General features: G+C 44.9%; 2 protein-coding genes across 2 annotated transcripts; one reads left to right on the top strand and one right to left on the bottom strand.

Annotated features, from left to right (window-relative positions):
* Positions 1-5,307: 5,307 nt before the first annotated feature.
* LOC119330343 lies at positions 5,308-9,770 on the top strand. Its single transcript, XM_037603451.1, has 9 exons — positions 5,308-5,595; positions 5,679-5,759; positions 7,192-7,281; positions 7,419-7,585; positions 8,323-8,392; positions 8,643-8,722; positions 8,796-8,858; positions 9,271-9,347; positions 9,442-9,770. Exons 1-9 carry the CDS (start codon positions 5,323-5,325, stop codon positions 9,540-9,542), a joined length of 1,002 nt encoding a protein of 333 aa, XP_037459348.1. The 5' UTR covers positions 5,308-5,322; the 3' UTR covers positions 9,543-9,770.
* Positions 9,771-11,094: 1,324 nt separating this feature from the next.
* On the bottom strand, positions 11,095-13,656 carry LOC119332950. The gene is made up of 3 exons (XM_037606027.1): positions 12,187-13,656; positions 11,817-12,060; positions 11,095-11,265 (listed from the first exon to the last, which is right to left on the bottom strand). Exons 1-3 carry the CDS (start codon positions 13,654-13,656, stop codon positions 11,225-11,227), a joined length of 1,755 nt encoding a protein of 584 aa, XP_037461924.1. The 3' UTR covers positions 11,095-11,224.
* Between the last annotated feature and the right edge of the window lie 2,895 nt (positions 13,657-16,551).

The following is a 16,551-nucleotide window of genomic DNA, read 5'->3' as shown; positions in this document are numbered from 1 at the left end:
ATCCATTGCTGGTTCATCTGCGTGCATTATATATAATTAAGTGTGTCAAAAATCATTACAGAACATCATGAATAGATAATTAAGTGACCAAATTAATAGAAGTTCATCATCACATAAAAACCAAAGTAGATACATAGTTCTCATCTAACAACATAAAGCTCTGCAGAGCATCTAAATTAATTAAACCATACATTGAAACTATGTAAAACATTTCAATGCGAAAACAAATGTGATCATAATCGCAACCAAGGTAACAACTGATCCAACGGCATAATGATACCAAGCCTCGGTATGAATGGCATATTTTCTAATCTTTCTCATCTTCAAGCGCATTGCATCCATCTTGATCTTGTGATCATCGACGACATCCGCAACATGCAACTCCAATATCATCTTCTCCTCCTTAAGTTTTTTTATTTTTTCCTTCAAGAAATTGTTTTCTTCTTCAACTAAATTTAACCTCTCGACAATAGGGTCGGTTGGAATTTCCGGTTCAACAACCTCCTAGATAAATAAAATCTATGTCACGTTGGTCGGCATAATTTTCATAAACAATAAATGAACCAATAGTTATGAAAAGATAATATATACCACATCCGAATCATAGACAGGACGAGGGCCGACGGGGGCGGATACCAAAACCATCGGCGCACTATATAAGATGCAATAATAAAAGTAAGAAAATAATACAAGTATCTATCTAAACAAACAAGTAATAATATTTTTCCTTTCAGAAAGAAGATAAGAACAAGAGGCTCGCCACGGTGGTGCCGGCGATGAGATCGGCGCGGGTGATCGACGGCGGTGAAGACGGGGACGGGGCGTGACAGACCGCTAAACCTAGATAAATATTGAGGAAAATGGAGCTTGGCGGTCGAGCTTGGAGAGGAGAAACCTTAAGTAGTGTGGCTCGGGCATTCCATCGAACACCTTGTGTGCATAGGAGGTGAGCTAGAGCACCACCAAGCCCTCTCCCCCTCGGCCAGAAAAAACAGAGCAGTGTGCTCTGCTCTTGCGCGAGGGGCTATATATAGGCACCACTATTGGTCCTGGTTGGTGGCATGAACCGGGACTAAAGGTAACCCTTTTGGTCCCGGTTCATGCCACCAACCGGGACCAATAGTGGTGGGCCAGGAGCCAGGACCATTGGTCCCGGTTCGTCCCACCAACCGGGACCAAAAGGTCCGGACGAACCGGGACCAATGGCCCACGTGGCCCGGCCGGCCCCCTGGGCTCACGAACCGGGGCAAATAACTCCATTGGTCCCGGTTCTGGATTGAACCGGGACTAATGGGCTAAACTGACCTGGACGAAAGCCCTGTTTTCTACTAGTGATCCGATCACTCGTTGCTAGATGAACTCATAGATGGATCTTGGTGAAACCGTAGGAAATTTTTTGTTTTCTGCAACATTCCCCAACATCATGTACCGGCATCGCCTTGTGGCAGCAGACATGTATAACATGGAGAGGCTCAAGTTGATGTGCAAAAACAAGTTGTGCAAGAGAATCGATGTGAGCACTGTGGCCAACGTGTTAGCATTGGCTGAGTTTCACCACTACCGTGATATCAAGGGTGCGTGCTTCGAATTTCTCAGCACTCCTCAAAATCTAAGCGAGGCCATGGCCACTGACGACTTCGAGTATCTGAGCAAAAGCTGCCCTTGTGTTGTCAAGGGGCTGATTACCCTGTGCTCCGCACCCTAGGCTAGTGATACTGATCGATGGGCTCCTATGTCTGGAGGGGATGCATGAAGACACTTCTGATTGTTGCGAAGTCCTGGATGCCGGATGTTGTTATTCGATCCTTTAATTTGTTGCTTCGTGGTTGTGATCTATGATTCTGCGATGCTCGCTGGTTATGCAATATCTAGTGAAAATGTTGTCGGTTAAACTCCAGTGTTGTCTGGCTTTCGCCCAGTAGTGTAATATCTAGTGACAATGTTTTTATTTCATCTATTTTGTGTTGCTTACGACATGTGCCACATGGTATCTAGTGACAATGTTGTTGTTTAAACTCTAGTGTTATTGGGTTTTTTGATGTAGTGTTTGTGCCGATGCAGGAAAAAGTATATATGAGTTACACTCAAATGATGTTTACAATGTTTGCACGAGGGTGTGGGAACACAGGAGTGTTGAAAGAAATGGGGTATTTCACACACATTATCTTAAGAGCCTTCTCTAGTGCTATATGTATATCACTAAAGTGATGGCTATAATAGTATGGCTTAGTGATGACTATAATAGTATGGCTTTTGACTAATTCCCATTAAAGATTTCAAACAAAAACGATATCAAACAAATAATGACAGTCAGATAGAATTTCATATAAAATACTGAGACTATAAATAAAAATATGATAGCGTTCAACGCATCGTGGGTCACACATTGCAATAATCTCGAATAGCCGGTAGGTTGGCACTGTGAGTTTGTACATGATAGGAAAAAGATGGGTATGGGCGCTCTTGAGAAATTGAGCAAGCCATGAAATGCATTTTTTTACAGTGAAGTACAAGAAACATATCAGAACTGCATACTCTGAGGTACTTACAATGTTTCATCTCAGCTCCTCCCGCTCTGCCTATTCATGGCCATCCGATGCATACTACAAGAAATCACGGTGTTGGATCAAGTTCATGGAGTGAAGTTACATTCACTTTGACATTACCCCTCCTTTGACTATCACACGACCCGCCAAATACTGGCCCATGACACAAAAGTCAACCATGCCAGCCAAACATAAAAAAAATACCAAGGGTGAAAATGTAACGAAGCCCCATGGTCTTTGTTTCAAAATCTTGTGGCAATGCTTGTTAAGGAGTTGGACCGATGCTTGACCCTCACACCACTACGCCATACTAACTCCTCTACCTCTGGCGGGTAGTGCTCAGGGTTTGGGGGCAGCTTTCTTTTCGGGGGGTTTCAGCCACCATTTTTTCATATATATTTTTTGGATTTCTCTTGGAAGCAGTTTTTTACTTGCTTTTCAGTGTTTTTTGTTTAGTTATTAATTTTTATTTTTAAATTACTTTTAGGTTCATTTTCCATTTTATTAATATTTTTAAACAAGTGAATTTTTTAAATTTTCAAGGGCATATTTTTATAAAATGTTTGAACAAGTTTTAAAATTATCCAAACATTTAGAAGTTCATGAATACTTTTATATCATCTGTACATATTTTATAGAAGTGCACTAATCTTTTTAGATACAGTAAAATTCTCTAGAATATGCACGAACATTTTTATAAAAATGTGTGGACACATATAAAATTGAATTGACATTTTTCATACTTGTGAAAGTTTTTAAAATTAAAATAATTTTTTAAAAATATGTTAAGACTTTTTAAGTAACATGGATAGTTGTATAAATATGTGAACACGTTTTTTACAGACGCATAAATTTTTAAAGTATTCATGAACATTTGGTTCAAATGGTTGGAAACTTCTCTAAAATTACTTGTACATTCTCCTGAAATGCTTCACACTTTTGAAATTACGTGGACTTTTCATTTATAACTTTTAACTCCGGTTGCATTAAATTTGTAAAATAAGTTTTTACAAAATATACAAATGTGTAGACCATTTCGAAATAATTATAAAGGTGGGAAATGAAAAGGAACTTTGCTAAAAGGCCTGAAGCTGTGAGCTTTCTTTGAACGATATGTCGTAGTGTAGCGCCCTACCTCTACCTAGATCACCTATTTAGTTCTCACTGCGAAGGATACTACACAAAGTGTACTAATGGTGCACTCCAGCGCTATCGCCGACGCAACTCATTAGCGTCCCTTTTTGTGCTTCTTTACTAGTTTTCTTCCCTTTTTCCTTTCTACGTTTTTTTCATTTTTTTTCTTCGTTTCAATTTTCATCATTTTAACATAAGAATATTATTTAAAAGTTGAAGAATTTTTTATTTTTATAAAATTATAAATATTTATTTTAAATTTAATGAACCTTCTATTCAAGTTTGTGAACATTTATAAATTTCACAAACATTTTCTAAAAATTATAGACATTTCAAGATCCGTTTACATTTTTTAAATGGTTTAAAAATCATAATATTTTTTTGTAATCCGTGAATTTATCTTAAATGACGGAACATTTTTGAAGTCGTGAAAAGATTGTAAAATTACAGCAACAATTTTTTTAATCTACCAAAGGCAATTGATCATCCTGGTTTTGTGGGAATTATGGATAGAACGAAACCAATGCATTTTCAGAGGAAAGAGAGCCAAGGTAGAAGATGTGTTGGTCATATTTGACTAGTATTTATTGTTCTCTATCTTAACAAACCATTAGGTAACCAATAGTTACTACATAAACATGGGAAGGTCATATTCATTTACTCTATCCATATACCCCTCTGGCGCTTCTTTCATAGTGGGCCGGCCCATGTAGTGTTTCTTTTTGCACCAGTTTTGGGGAGTGTCTAGATGCTTACGGTCCTGCTTTTTTTCTTTATCTGTGGTTTCTCCTTTTTCACTTGGTTTTTCATTATCCATTTTTGTCCATTTTCTAAACTTTCCTAAGAATCATGAATATTTTTAAATATTGTGAGAATTTTTACAACTCCGCAATTTTTTTTAAAAAATTCTTGACTTTTTAAATATTCACGATTTTTTAATTTACAAACATATTTAAAATTTGTGTTTTTTCAAATTCATGAAATTTTAAAAAATCCACAAACATTTTTTTTCAAATTCAAGATAATTTTTAATCTGCAAACAATTTTGTAATGTATGATTTTTTGTAATTTATAAAAACGGAGTGGGGGTGTTACAATTTTTTAATGCAAGTGATTGAACAGTGCGTGAGGTAAATAATTCGATACGTGAGGTCTGCTCTAAATTTCAGCTCATTTGGACATCTGAGCAGGTCTCGGCAAAAAAGACAAACCGGGTCAGAACAGTTCGTGAACAGTAAACTTTTTTTACATACTCTGATTTGTCTGTTTTGCCGAGAGCTGCTCAGATCTCCAAATGAGTAGAAATTTGGAGCGTACCTCACGCATCAAATTATCTACCGCACAAAAAAAGTTGAATTTTTTAGTATTTGTTTTGTTTTTCTTTCTAAGCACGGGTGCAGATGAACCCCGGAGGAGAAACTCCGCGTCCGGAAATCCTAAACAGTATATGCTTCTAACACTGGCAGCACGGCCTTCGAACATATAGCTCCCGGCGCAACAGCTGCGCCCAGCATGAAGGGCTTTCCATCATCATTCCTTTCCTCTCCCTCGTTTCTTTCTTGGCCCACCAGAGCAGAAAGCCCATATGGCCCCAGCTCTCTCATCCAAGCTGCCTCTTTCTTCTTGCTCAGCCTCGGACGCTATGGCCGCCGTTGGACTTCTCGGCGCGCGTCCGGCTCCGGCGACCGGCCGCCTGGAGAGGCGGGCGGGGGCTCCACCGGCCGCGGGTAGCTGGGGCTGGCGTGCCCGCCCGCGCTCCCTTCGGTCCGTTCCGCCGCCCGGGGGAGCGGGGAGGGGAGGGGTAAGGGCGGCGAGGCCCACGCGCGCCGCGATGGGCGGCGGCGACCTGTACGCCCTCGACTTCGACGGCGTCTTCTGCGACAGCTGCGGGGAGAGCTCCCTCTCCGCCGTCAAGGTCCGCTCCTAACTCCGTCCTCCTCCGCCGTGTTTCTTGCGTTGACTAAACGTGGATGTGGTTGACCCGGTGCGCTGTGGCAGGCCGCCAAGGTGAGGTGGCCGTGGGTGTTTGAGCAGGTCGACGCCGCCATGGAGGAGTGGATAGTGGAGCAGATGCACACCGTAAGCCCCTCCTTTGCTCTTGTTCCCCACCGACTAATGTAGTACTTAGCTGCTGCCTATGTACAGTATGTCAGTCAGTCAGTCTGTATATGCTCAATCCTATGTACAGGTTCTTGGCTAACACTAGCATGTCGAAGCTCCATTTAGAAATGCTGTGGCTTTGCAGAACTGATTTTGTTGATTAGTTGGAAGCGTCTTTTATGGAGATGCAGGAAATCTCCCCCTAAGCAGATTCCATGTTGCAATGCACCTTACCACAGCAAATTTTGCGGCTTACTGTAGCAGTTTTGACTGACAAGAATGTGACAAAAAAGAACAGTAAAATGAATAGCTAACACTTACCCCCAAAATGTGATGGATGATTGAGGTTAGTGGGTTGGAGCGGTAAGCACTGTGCGGCTTGCTCATGTTGCTGGTTCTGTGACGTTATTTGGTGCCCTGTCCTGAACTACTCAGCCACTTAGTAAAACTTAGCTTATTGTTGCCTCGGGCTTTCAAATTCAACCAAGAATCTACTTTCCCCTATGGTCCTCGCCAATTATCATCACCATCCATCCTTAGTAGTGAAATCACCGCTGCGCATCAGCCAGCCGCCATAGTTATTCGGAAGCTTTGCAGCAACTTCGGCGCAGTTCTCTGCTCCTCAGTGTGCAGATACAGACCCGGGACTGGGTTAAATTTAGGTGCATTTTTTGGTAATTAAGAGCCCTGGCGTCGAAGGACAGTGTCGGTATCAAAACAAATTTTAAGGTTGTTGTAAGCAGGTGGTCTCTTGAGAGTTGAGAGGATGATGGTACAGAATAATGGTGTCAAACCTTCCTCACTTAGTTTCTCCAGAACACATGAAACATGATTTTTGACCAAGCAAACAAGGTGAATATTGCCCCCTTCATTCATATATCCATTATATGAAGTTATCCCATATATCTACTCTTATAAAAAGCAGAGTTGGTGATGATGGTGTGCCTGCCATCCTGCAATATAGGCCGTCCGATCTATATCTAATGGATAGGAAGGAAACTATGACAATTTACCCGCACTCCTCTCCACATTTGCAGATAAGGCCTTTCCTCGTTCATCATTTTCTCCCACAAGATATTGATGTTCCGTGCAACGCACAGGCATCTTGCTAGTACAACTAAAAATGTATTGTTACATACTTGTTTGCCCACAGTTCCTAAACGTATGAGCAATCCACATGTTACAAATATCTGGTACTACTGTGGATAGTAGAACACCAGTGATAATTAACCTTTTCTGTTTTTCAAATAAGGCTTTTAAAGAATGGTGCTATGAATAAATTGAGCTGCTCGCTCTCATGAAGCATAATAGGACCATGTTCTCATATTGGTTCCATGACGAGTAACATAGTATCCCTCTTATAATTTTTCTGTTTATAGTTCATTACTTAGGATGTTTTGTTCTATTTCAGCTCCGTCCAGTGATAGAAACAGGATATGAGAACCTGTTGCTTGTAAGGTTGCTTGTTGAGATCCAGATACCCTCTGCTCGAAAATCATCAGTAAGTTCTGTACTGCTTCATCTGTATTATATTCATGACCAAATAACATCAGTCCTGTCAAAGGTGGTAAAAGAATAGGCAAATGATTTTAGGCTTCTAGCTTGATCGAATTTTTATATTAAGGTGGTATTTGCAAGGTTGCAGATGGGCTCAGCATCCAACAAATATTGGACAACTGGTCAAAACTGTTGCCCACTCTCATGGATGAGTGGCAAGAAGATAGGGAATCTCTTGTAGATCTCTTTGGCTGTGTAAGGGATGACTGGCTTGAAAATGATTTGTCTGGCTGGATAGGTGCTAACAGGTGACTGATCTATGGAATAATTGGTGTATATTTTCTTGCTGGTCTGACCAATATACTCAGAGAAATGGAGTTGCATTTAACTAAACATTTTGTTTTTTCACTATTGACAGTTGGTGTTTTATCCTCAATTGAGAGGTATACTTAAAAACTTTCCAAAGCACTCTCAGGCTCATGACCACATGGATGCAATACAGATCGTGCATTTCTATTCCCTATTTCTCTTAGACAGAGATGCAAAGATAGTTTAAGAAATAGTAGCAGAAGACTCATTGCATCTAAGTGGGACTAACCTGTAAATGACTTTCTAATTTGTGTTACTCAATGTGATATGTTGATCAGTGGTTTTCAAATACGTTGGAAAGAATATTGATCATTAATAGTTCTTGATTATTGGCTCCACGTTTGCACCCTATCCCTTTATGTGCATGCGTGTCTCCATGAGAACATATGTGCTTTGTTATGTGTTAATATTGCTTGAGTTTATGACTCTGTCTTACAATTTAAGTTGATTTTATTGCTCTGCGTGAAAGTTTTGTTTCACTTGACAAATCAAAATTCTGTATGTCACTTCCGAGCAGGCAGTATCTGCACTTTTCCCACTCTCTTTTCAGTTTTATAGCTAGTACACGTCCGAAAAAGTTGAAATGGCGTGGTGTCTCTCAAGTGTCTCATGTTCATTATACATATCGAACAAAGGATATTGTGCAACTGATGGACAAACCAATGTGTGGCTGCAGGTTTTATCCTGGGACAGCTGATGCATTAAAGCTTTCAAGCTCTGAACTTTACATAGTCACAACAAAACAGGTCTATCTCCTACATTTTTCTTCTGTGCAACCTAACTTATCATGATCTTCTATATCATAGGGTTTCAGTTTCTGTTTTATGAACAACCAAGCATTTTGTTTCAACAAATGGTTCTAACAACCATCTTTAGGCTTTATCATTTTGTTGATGTTTTTTACAGTGATGATTTAGCTTTTAGTTAATTCACAGCTGCCCTGTAGGTAACGCAGAATGCTGATCTTCTACTGATCACTTTTTTATTGTCTTTCAGAGTAGATTTACTGGCGCACTACTTAAAGAATTGGCTGGAGTAGATTTTCCCTCTGAAAGGATATATGGACTTGGATCTGGGTTAGTAAGGCCCTTTCTTGCCGTTCCTTCACTTATCAAGGATTTTCTTACTGACTCTGATTTCATTATTCAGTCCGAAGGTAAAAGTTCTCCAGCAGTTGCAGGAAATGCCACAGCACCAAGGTCTTACACTTCAGTAAGTCCATCATTTGTATGATTGACTTTAATACCATATACTGCATCGGAAAGCTAAGTTCTGGAGAACAATATATAAATATTCCTCTCCTGCATAATCAATTAGTTGGTATACAATACTACTTACAGCTGGTCATAATATTGTTTTTCTTTTTTTTTCTGTCTACTTATTAACCTATGTTTACAATATGCACAGTAATCAAACAAAGCAATTCTTTGTACATTATGGGGATCACTTACTACGTCGTTATCTTGATTTTTAAACAGATTATTGTTATATCGTGGATCAAAAGTTGCTCATCTGAATCATTGTTCAATATACAAATTATGCAATGGATAACAGTACCTTCAAACTCAAGAAAATCAAGGAATGATAATTTTGTCTTTTTTTTCTCTTTGTTGCGCTTTAACAGTTTCGTCGAGGACCGACTAGCGACTCTGAAGAACGTGATCAAAGAACCAGCGCTGGACAAATGGAACCTCTACCTGGGTAAGTCATAGTTCTGGCTAGCCAAACCCAGTGGTTAACTCGTAGTTGAAAAACTAACCTATGTAGCTGATGTTGCTGGATGCCGTTTGGGCAGTGAAATGGGGATACAACACGCAAAAAGAGAGGGAAGAAGCAGGGGCTTTACCAAGGATCCAACTCATTGATCTCCCAGATTTCAGTAAGCAGCTGAAATAATCGACTGGCAGTGACACTCGGACATTGACGTGACCTACAAAACTTTGTTTTGTTCGATGTACTTGCAAACAGCAGGAGAAATACTTGATGTTCTTTTTTCCGATTGTTTGCATATTTGTGAACTGGTTTACTTCCAGCACATATATATGCACATTGGATCTGTCAATCGAGCACAGCTAAAAACCTGGAGCAGAGTTCCTGTCAAACCTGGCATATTTATTTTTTGCATTATTAGTGTCCAAATGTAGAACAACAGTATTTGTGGCCTCTCACACTTCACCTGAATTATAGAGAGTAATCAGCTCCTGAATATCTCTCACCCATCCCTAGCAGTACATGCCCTTGAATTCGGATCCAACTGTAACCAAATCCACCTCTCAACCCTTTGAACTGGACGACTGGAGGACCTGTTGGTTTGTTTCCGGCATATATCTAGCTGACCAACACTAGTGCAACCAGCAATACTTTGGCTTTAGCAACTGAGTACACCCTAAATTCAAATTGTACCGCCAAAATGTCTTATATTTAGGAACGGAGGGTGTGGTATATAAACTAAGTACTCGTAAGAAGCTTTATGAAACGCCATAGCTTGCAAAAACGTCTTACATTATGGGATGGAGGGAGTACACCCTAAATTCAAATTGTACTGCTAAAATGTCTTACATTTAGGAACAGAGGGTGTAGTATATAATGTGTTACATTTAGGAACAGAGGGTGTAGTATATAAACTAAGTATTCGTAAGAAGCTTTGTGAAACGCTTGTACGGCTCCCTGACTTGATAGCATTGTGCATGCCCACAAGGCCACAAATATACACTAAGCAAAAAAAAAAAAAAGGGCCACAAATATACTGAGATTTTTCGGCACATAAATAGCTAACGCGTTACAACTAGGCAAGGGTTGCAATGTCACATAAAATAAGATAAATCATCATTGCAAAGAAAGACCTAACATTGGTTGTGCATAAAAACCTGGCCTTTAGCCATCCAAGTTTAGGCAGCTAGAATTACAAATGGACAGTGAATCTTGCTAAAACTTTGGCACTAGAAAGTACTCCATCCGTTCATAAATATTAGATGTTCTAAAAAAATTCACAATTGGATGATTACGGACAGTCTTAGTGTGTGGTTCATATTAAAATATTCAAAATATCATATATTTGTGAACGGAGGGAGTACATGACTATCCTTGTTAAATTATTTGTTAAACAATCATTCTCACTTCCGAATGCCATCACCAGTGACCATTATACGACATTCCAATACACTAGTGCATCATCTAAAACTCAGGCTAAGACAAGGTTCTCTGTCAACTGTTAACCCTCTTCTACCTACTATGGCTTCCAATTCTACAACATCTTAATAACAGCTACGACACGATGCTAGACATGACGCTCATCAGCCATGGAATCCAAATCACTATCATACTCATCGCTCATCAAAGTCATGTCACTGCCATACCCATCACTATCCTCCAACGGATCATTGTAAAGGCGATCCTCTTCTACCCTACCATTAAGCCTCTCCGTTGTGACGCGACTATGGTCGATGATCTTTGTATTGGTGTAATATGGTTGGTCCACTGCAGGATCAAAATCATCGTCGCAGGGGTCTTCTCCACAGACCATCTTCTCAAACTCCAACTTGCGCCCATGGAAGTCTTCCCCAACCGGATGCACGATCCTAATACCCATTGTGGTCACAGTAAAGGCACCGTACTCGTCCTGCCAAAAACAAATGTCATCAATATTCATGAAGGGCTGCATCCTAAACTCTAAGCGTCAAAAATTCATTAAAAGATAAAAATGCTCTGTGGCTCACAAATTTCATCATGCATAGAACCATAAAATATTTGTTGCTCCTAATTGTTGCAAAACAAAGTAACCACCAATGCATACAAATATAAACCATATGTTTCTTGAAGCAAATTAGCGTGCGGGTTAGGAGGTCATCCAGCTACATGTTTGCCTGCTTTGCTAGGGAGCAACGCCGCTTGATCTGAATGTTGGCTAACAAACCTACACCATTGAGATATTTGATTGAAAGCGTTTTTTCCTTGAAATATTTCGTCTTTCACACTAAATAGGAGGTATCGGCCAAACACTTAGCAACAACATTTCATTTGCTAACACCTAGTAGCTGTTAATAAATTAACTAGCAATAGCACATAACAACAAACTAGATCACCAAAGTATACATATCAGTCATGCTCTTCAGGCGTTTACATAAAGGACAAGATATGAAAACAATTTGCACAGGGTTAGCTAGATCATACCGGCACATGGTAACGGCACCCACACGCGACAGACGAAGGGTTGTGGCATTCCAGCTCTGTCATCATCATCATCATTGCAAACCTCAGCGAAGAATAGCAGCGGAGTTGTGCCGGCAGGAAACTGAGTGCCTTTGGGAGTTGCCAGGAAATTGACATGGGTGCGGTAGCACTTAGCATCAGTGCCAACTGGGCCTGACACATATTTGTTCACACCACAGATTGTATGAAGCTCATACATGGGTTCCTGTAAATGGAGAGGGGAGGTAAATTAAATTAGTTCAGTTAGCTAGTTTTGCATAGCAAGGCATTTGACAAAATGCTAGCAACAACAACAACAACAACAACAAGCAAGCAAGACAAACAAACCTACCCCGCTGAGCATCGCGGCATATGCACTCAATGCAGCATTGATCTTTTTGCACATCATTGTTTGCGATGACAAGTACCATGGATGGGGGAACCGGCGAAGCGGCTGCTCGCCGCAGGCAGCCTCAGGACACAACAACCTGGCAAGGCACTGAACATCTTGAGAGGAGAGTTGGCCAGTACTACCTTGTAGGATAGATGATATCCGCTCATCACATGGACATAGACGTCGCAAAAGCTTTGCTTGAGCATCGGGGTTGGGGTGGTAGGCCGCCGTAGCGGCGGCCAAGAAGGCTCTGTCCAAGCCGGCAGCTGCCTCGTCGTCATCATCGAGGCGGCGGTCCGCGAGGAGTAGGTCGCCGTCTGCCTGGAGCAGGCAGTAGATGGCCTGATCGAAATCGGTGAGATGACGGTGGCGTGTGCAGAGGAAGGAGACGAGGCCGTACAAGGAGCAGTTCTCCGTCCGGTGGAGGATCATGGTGCCGATCACGTCCACCTCGAGTTTTACGGCGGGCGGGAACGCCGCGTCGTGCCAGATGGTGTTGATGATAATGTTGGAGACGGGGTCGAGCGGGCCGTAGCAGTGGCCGGCCACGAGCAGGCTGCGGTGGAGCCGGGAGCGCAGCTCGCCGGCCGGCAACCGGGCGATGGCCTCGAGGTAGAACCCGTGGAGCGCGTCCTGGAGCGTGCCGTTGAGGGCGGTGGTGGTCTGGTGCGGCACGCTGCGGCGAGGAGGAGGCGGACGAGAGGCCGTCAGTCGTCGCCACAGGTCTTGGTGGGCCGGGGGCGGCAATCCGTCGAGCAGGTTGGGGAGCCTGTCGAGGCTGGATTCGGGGGAGCGGCGGCGCACGTCGGCGAGGAGGCGCACGGTGTCGTCGAGGCGGCCGGAGATGGCGAGCCAGTCGAGGACGAGGCGGTCGGGGTCCGGGTGCCTGGCGGCCAGGGCGGCGCACCTGAGGGCCATCACGAGGGCCTCCTCGACGGCGGGCCCGGGTGATGACCCTAACCGCGTCATGCCGAGGTCCGACGCGACGGCGCGGACGGCGGCGAGCAGGTCGGCGCCGGCGAGGAGCAGGAAGCGCACGGCGTGGCAGTCGGTGAGGTAGGGGAAGAAGCGGGTGAGGAACGCGACGAGTCCGTCCAGCGAGCGGCGCTCCAGGTCCCCGAGCTTGTCCTCGGGGACGTGGACGAGGTCGCCCGGCTCGCCGCGGGAGATGAGGGTGTTGGCCACGATGTTGGAGACCGGGTCGAGGAGGCCGAGGCAGAGTGCCCCGCCGCCGCCGTGGAGGAAGCGCGCCGCCATGCCGGGCCTCGCCCTGGCGTTCAGCCGCTCCAGCGCCTTGCGGTAGGAGTCGTGGATCTTGCGCAGCAGCCGCGACCTGTGCTCGGACTGCTCCCGGGGCGACGTGTACCCGCGGTTGTAACTCGAGTCGTAGACCCGGAGGTCCGGGGGGCAGTCGGGCACCAGCGCCATCGCCGGCCGGCGTCCGCTCCGGTCAGGCAGGCAGGCAGGCAGGGAGATTCGATTGGAAGGAGCGCCGCCCGGTGGCGCGAGGATTGAACGAAATCTTCTGGGTCGATCGATCATGGTTCAAACACCTTCTGGCTTTTCTCGATCGACTCGGCTTGTTTTTTTTAGAACAGTGTCATCGGCCCAGGTTTGTGTGGGCTTCTGACTTCTTTGGGCTGGGCTTGAGCATTATGCGTGTTTTGTGTCATCCAAGAAATTAAAGAGTGCTTGCCTCAAAACTATTAAAAAATTAAAATAGAGAATGGCTGAAGGGACGTGAATTTTTGGGACATGCAGCCAAGGCGCTGCCGTAATCCCGAGCGTCCATGTATGCGTCGTGATTGCTATTTATTATAGGCCCAGTTGAAATACATGACACGTTAATTACCAACGTTTGCGAATACGTCGCGGTATATGCACCGCCAATGGACAGGCGACATTTATGATCGTATGAATACACTTTGTCTGTTAGCGACCCACGCGCACGCCCCGTTTGATGGCATAGCTGCTTGTAGCTTGCACTGTAGATCTCCTCCAAGCCGTCTCCTGTGGAAAAAGAAAAACAGAAGCAGGGGAGATGGGTTCTGCACAGACAGAGATCGGTTAGCCCATCCTAGCCATTATCTTATTATGGGGGCAAGCAACGGATCTGTGCGCTTGGGAGGGATCACACATGCGTTGACAATGTTGATTCATCTAGGCTGTCATTTGCTATCCATACAATATGGACTCGCTCATACGTACTATTTTTTCCTGTTTGACAATGTGTGGACAGAGAACACTAGCTGCATATGTTCACCAGCTTCTTGACCGTCAGCATGTGACCCATGTCCAGGTCTTGAATGCCATCAATTTGGATGTATGGAGCTGCGTTCACTTGATGGTGCATTTGAATTCGGCCAGGCATTTATCGTGCATGTGAAATATGTATTAATGTTTCCTCCTGAGTGTGGCCGACATGTATGGACTGGAGACCTAAAGAGTTGCTTCGGGACATTGATGAACACATGAACGACACTAGGACATGAACATATAATAATGGTGTTGGTGTTGGAGGAGCTAATGGAGATAAAAACACTAATGCTACGGCCTAGAGGATTGAGAGAGAGAAAAGAAAAGATGAGGGATATGAACTGCAGTATTGCTACGACTCTACATCCACATTTTTTTTTTTTGAAAAGAAGCCCTGTATCTTCATGTATGAGTTCTAGTTAGCTATGCACATGAACAGAATGGATGAACTAGAGAACAAGGATGAGCAGAATGCACGCATGAACTGGAGGAGGTGGATGAGTGAGAGAGAAGCTGCTGGATGGGGATAAAATGCAGAAGGTGGTGCAGGCCGCCGATTAACTCCTCTAAAACAATAATGTGGGATCAGTACAATTATTGTGTGATGGGACATACATACTTATTGTGTGGTGGGGCATTCACATGTACTGGCCGTGTCATACATGGACAATACAACATTGACACACTGCCAAGAAATCAATATACATGGCTCGTTGTATAATTACTGCACTGATCTTTGTGCAGCGAACGGATGAGATACCATCCTCGCATGGCCGCATGTCCACCCGTGATTTATCGGTGCCCAAAGGAGTCCCAGATTGTGCACCTTATATACCCCTCAAAACAAAAGTTGTGGCGATGGATGGTTAAAGGGACTGTGGTATCCTTGGCCCACCAGGGTTTAAGTCCTGATGCTCGCATTTATTCCTAGATTTATTTCAGGATTTTCGGCGATGCACATTCAGTGCGAGGAGATGTTTCTGTCGATGACGAGTTGCCTATTGTTAAGATTAAAGTATAATCTGTAATTAAGGGAAATCTCCCCTTGCCCATCGAACGAGCGGTTGCTCCCGCACGGACGCCTGTGTCCGTTGCAACCGTCGCCTCTCTCCCGTCCTTCTGGAACCGATGCATCTTTTCGCGATCGTCGCATCTCTCCAAGGGGTACTCTGTAACCATCGATCAAGACAATTAATCACTTTTGATTCAAAACACGTTATCACGCACGTAGAACAGCAAGCGAGAGCAAAAGGCAACAGAGAAAGGAGAAGAGAGAAGAGACGCCGCCGGTGAGATGACAGGCCTCGTCTCCTTCTTCCTCCGTCTGATCCGCGAGGACGGTCGCCGCTACCGCCTCATTGCCCTTCGCCGTCATGGAGTTGGTGGCCACCGCCGTTTCCGTCGCCGGATGCAAGCCATCCGACGGTTCGACCGCAGCGCCGCTGGACGTGCCGCCCTTGGCGGCCACCGCGCCGCTGGATGCGCCCGTCGCAGTCCTCACCACGCCCCTGGACACGGTCCCCGTGCTCCTGGATGCGCCCACTACGCTGGTCCCCGCGCCCGTGGCCAGGCGCCCATGGGGTACGACCCTTGGCTGGTGGCCGACCCGAGCGCCCCCATGATGCATAGGGCCGCTATCGCGCCTGCCCTGCCCACTGGGTCTCCGCCTCCACCACCTCCTCCGCCGGCCGCATGGATCCCGCCGTCAACGCCGACGCCTGATGCCCTGGCCACTGGCCCGAGCCTCCGCCCGCCTGGCTACGCCCCGGTGCCGATGCGCTCGACGGTGAATGCAGAGGAAGCGCTCGCCTTCATCTCCGCTCCATCTGGCGCCTCTGGTGTCGTCCGCCTTGGAGTCGGCATGGAGGGCGCCACCACCGCGGGCTCGAGCAGCCGCGCGGAGCGGCGCTTCGGCCGCCTCTTCGGGCGCGCCGTCGCAGCCCTCGACCACCGCCCCGGCCGTCGCCCAGGCTCATGGGCTCCGGCGAACCTCGGCTTCACCGCTACTCCACTGCGCCAAGCCTCCACCGTCGTCGTCTCCTCTTCTGATGAAGAGGCCTCGTCGGT

Source organism: Triticum dicoccoides, chromosome 7A (genome assembly GCF_002162155.2).
Source record: "Triticum dicoccoides isolate Atlit2015 ecotype Zavitan chromosome 7A, WEW_v2.0, whole genome shotgun sequence".
Lineage (NCBI taxonomy): Eukaryota > Viridiplantae > Streptophyta > Magnoliopsida > Poales > Poaceae > Triticum > Triticum dicoccoides.
The sequence above is the reverse complement of the archived record's forward strand: the minus strand, read 5'-3'. Positions and strand labels throughout refer to the sequence as shown.

What these genes read in the sequence shown, in the direction of transcription:
- LOC119330343 (XM_037603451.1), top strand. Translation starts at nt 5,323, where the DNA reads ATGGCCGCCGTTGGACTTCTCGGCGCGCGTCCGGCTCCGGCGACCGGC. An exon ending in GGCTGGATAGGTGCTAACAG is followed by an intron (nt 7,586 to 8,322) that starts GTGACTGATCTA and finishes GTGTGGCTGCAG; the next exon opens with GTTTTATCCTGGGACAGCTG. An exon ending in CAAATGGAACCTCTACCTGG is followed by an intron (nt 9,348 to 9,441) that starts GTAAGTCATAGT and finishes CCGTTTGGGCAG; the next exon opens with TGAAATGGGGATACAACACG.
- LOC119332950 (XM_037606027.1), bottom strand. Translation starts at nt 13,656, where the DNA reads ATGGCGCTGGTGCCCGACTGCCCCCCGGACCTCCGGGTCTACGACTCG. An exon ending in ATGCCGCGATGCTCAGCGGG is followed by an intron (nt 12,061 to 12,186) that starts GTAGGTTTGTTT and finishes CTCCATTTACAG; the next exon opens with GAACCCATGTATGAGCTTCA. An exon ending in GGTGCCGTTACCATGTGCCG is followed by an intron (nt 11,266 to 11,816) that starts GTATGATCTAGC and finishes TGTTTTTGGCAG; the next exon opens with GACGAGTACGGTGCCTTTAC.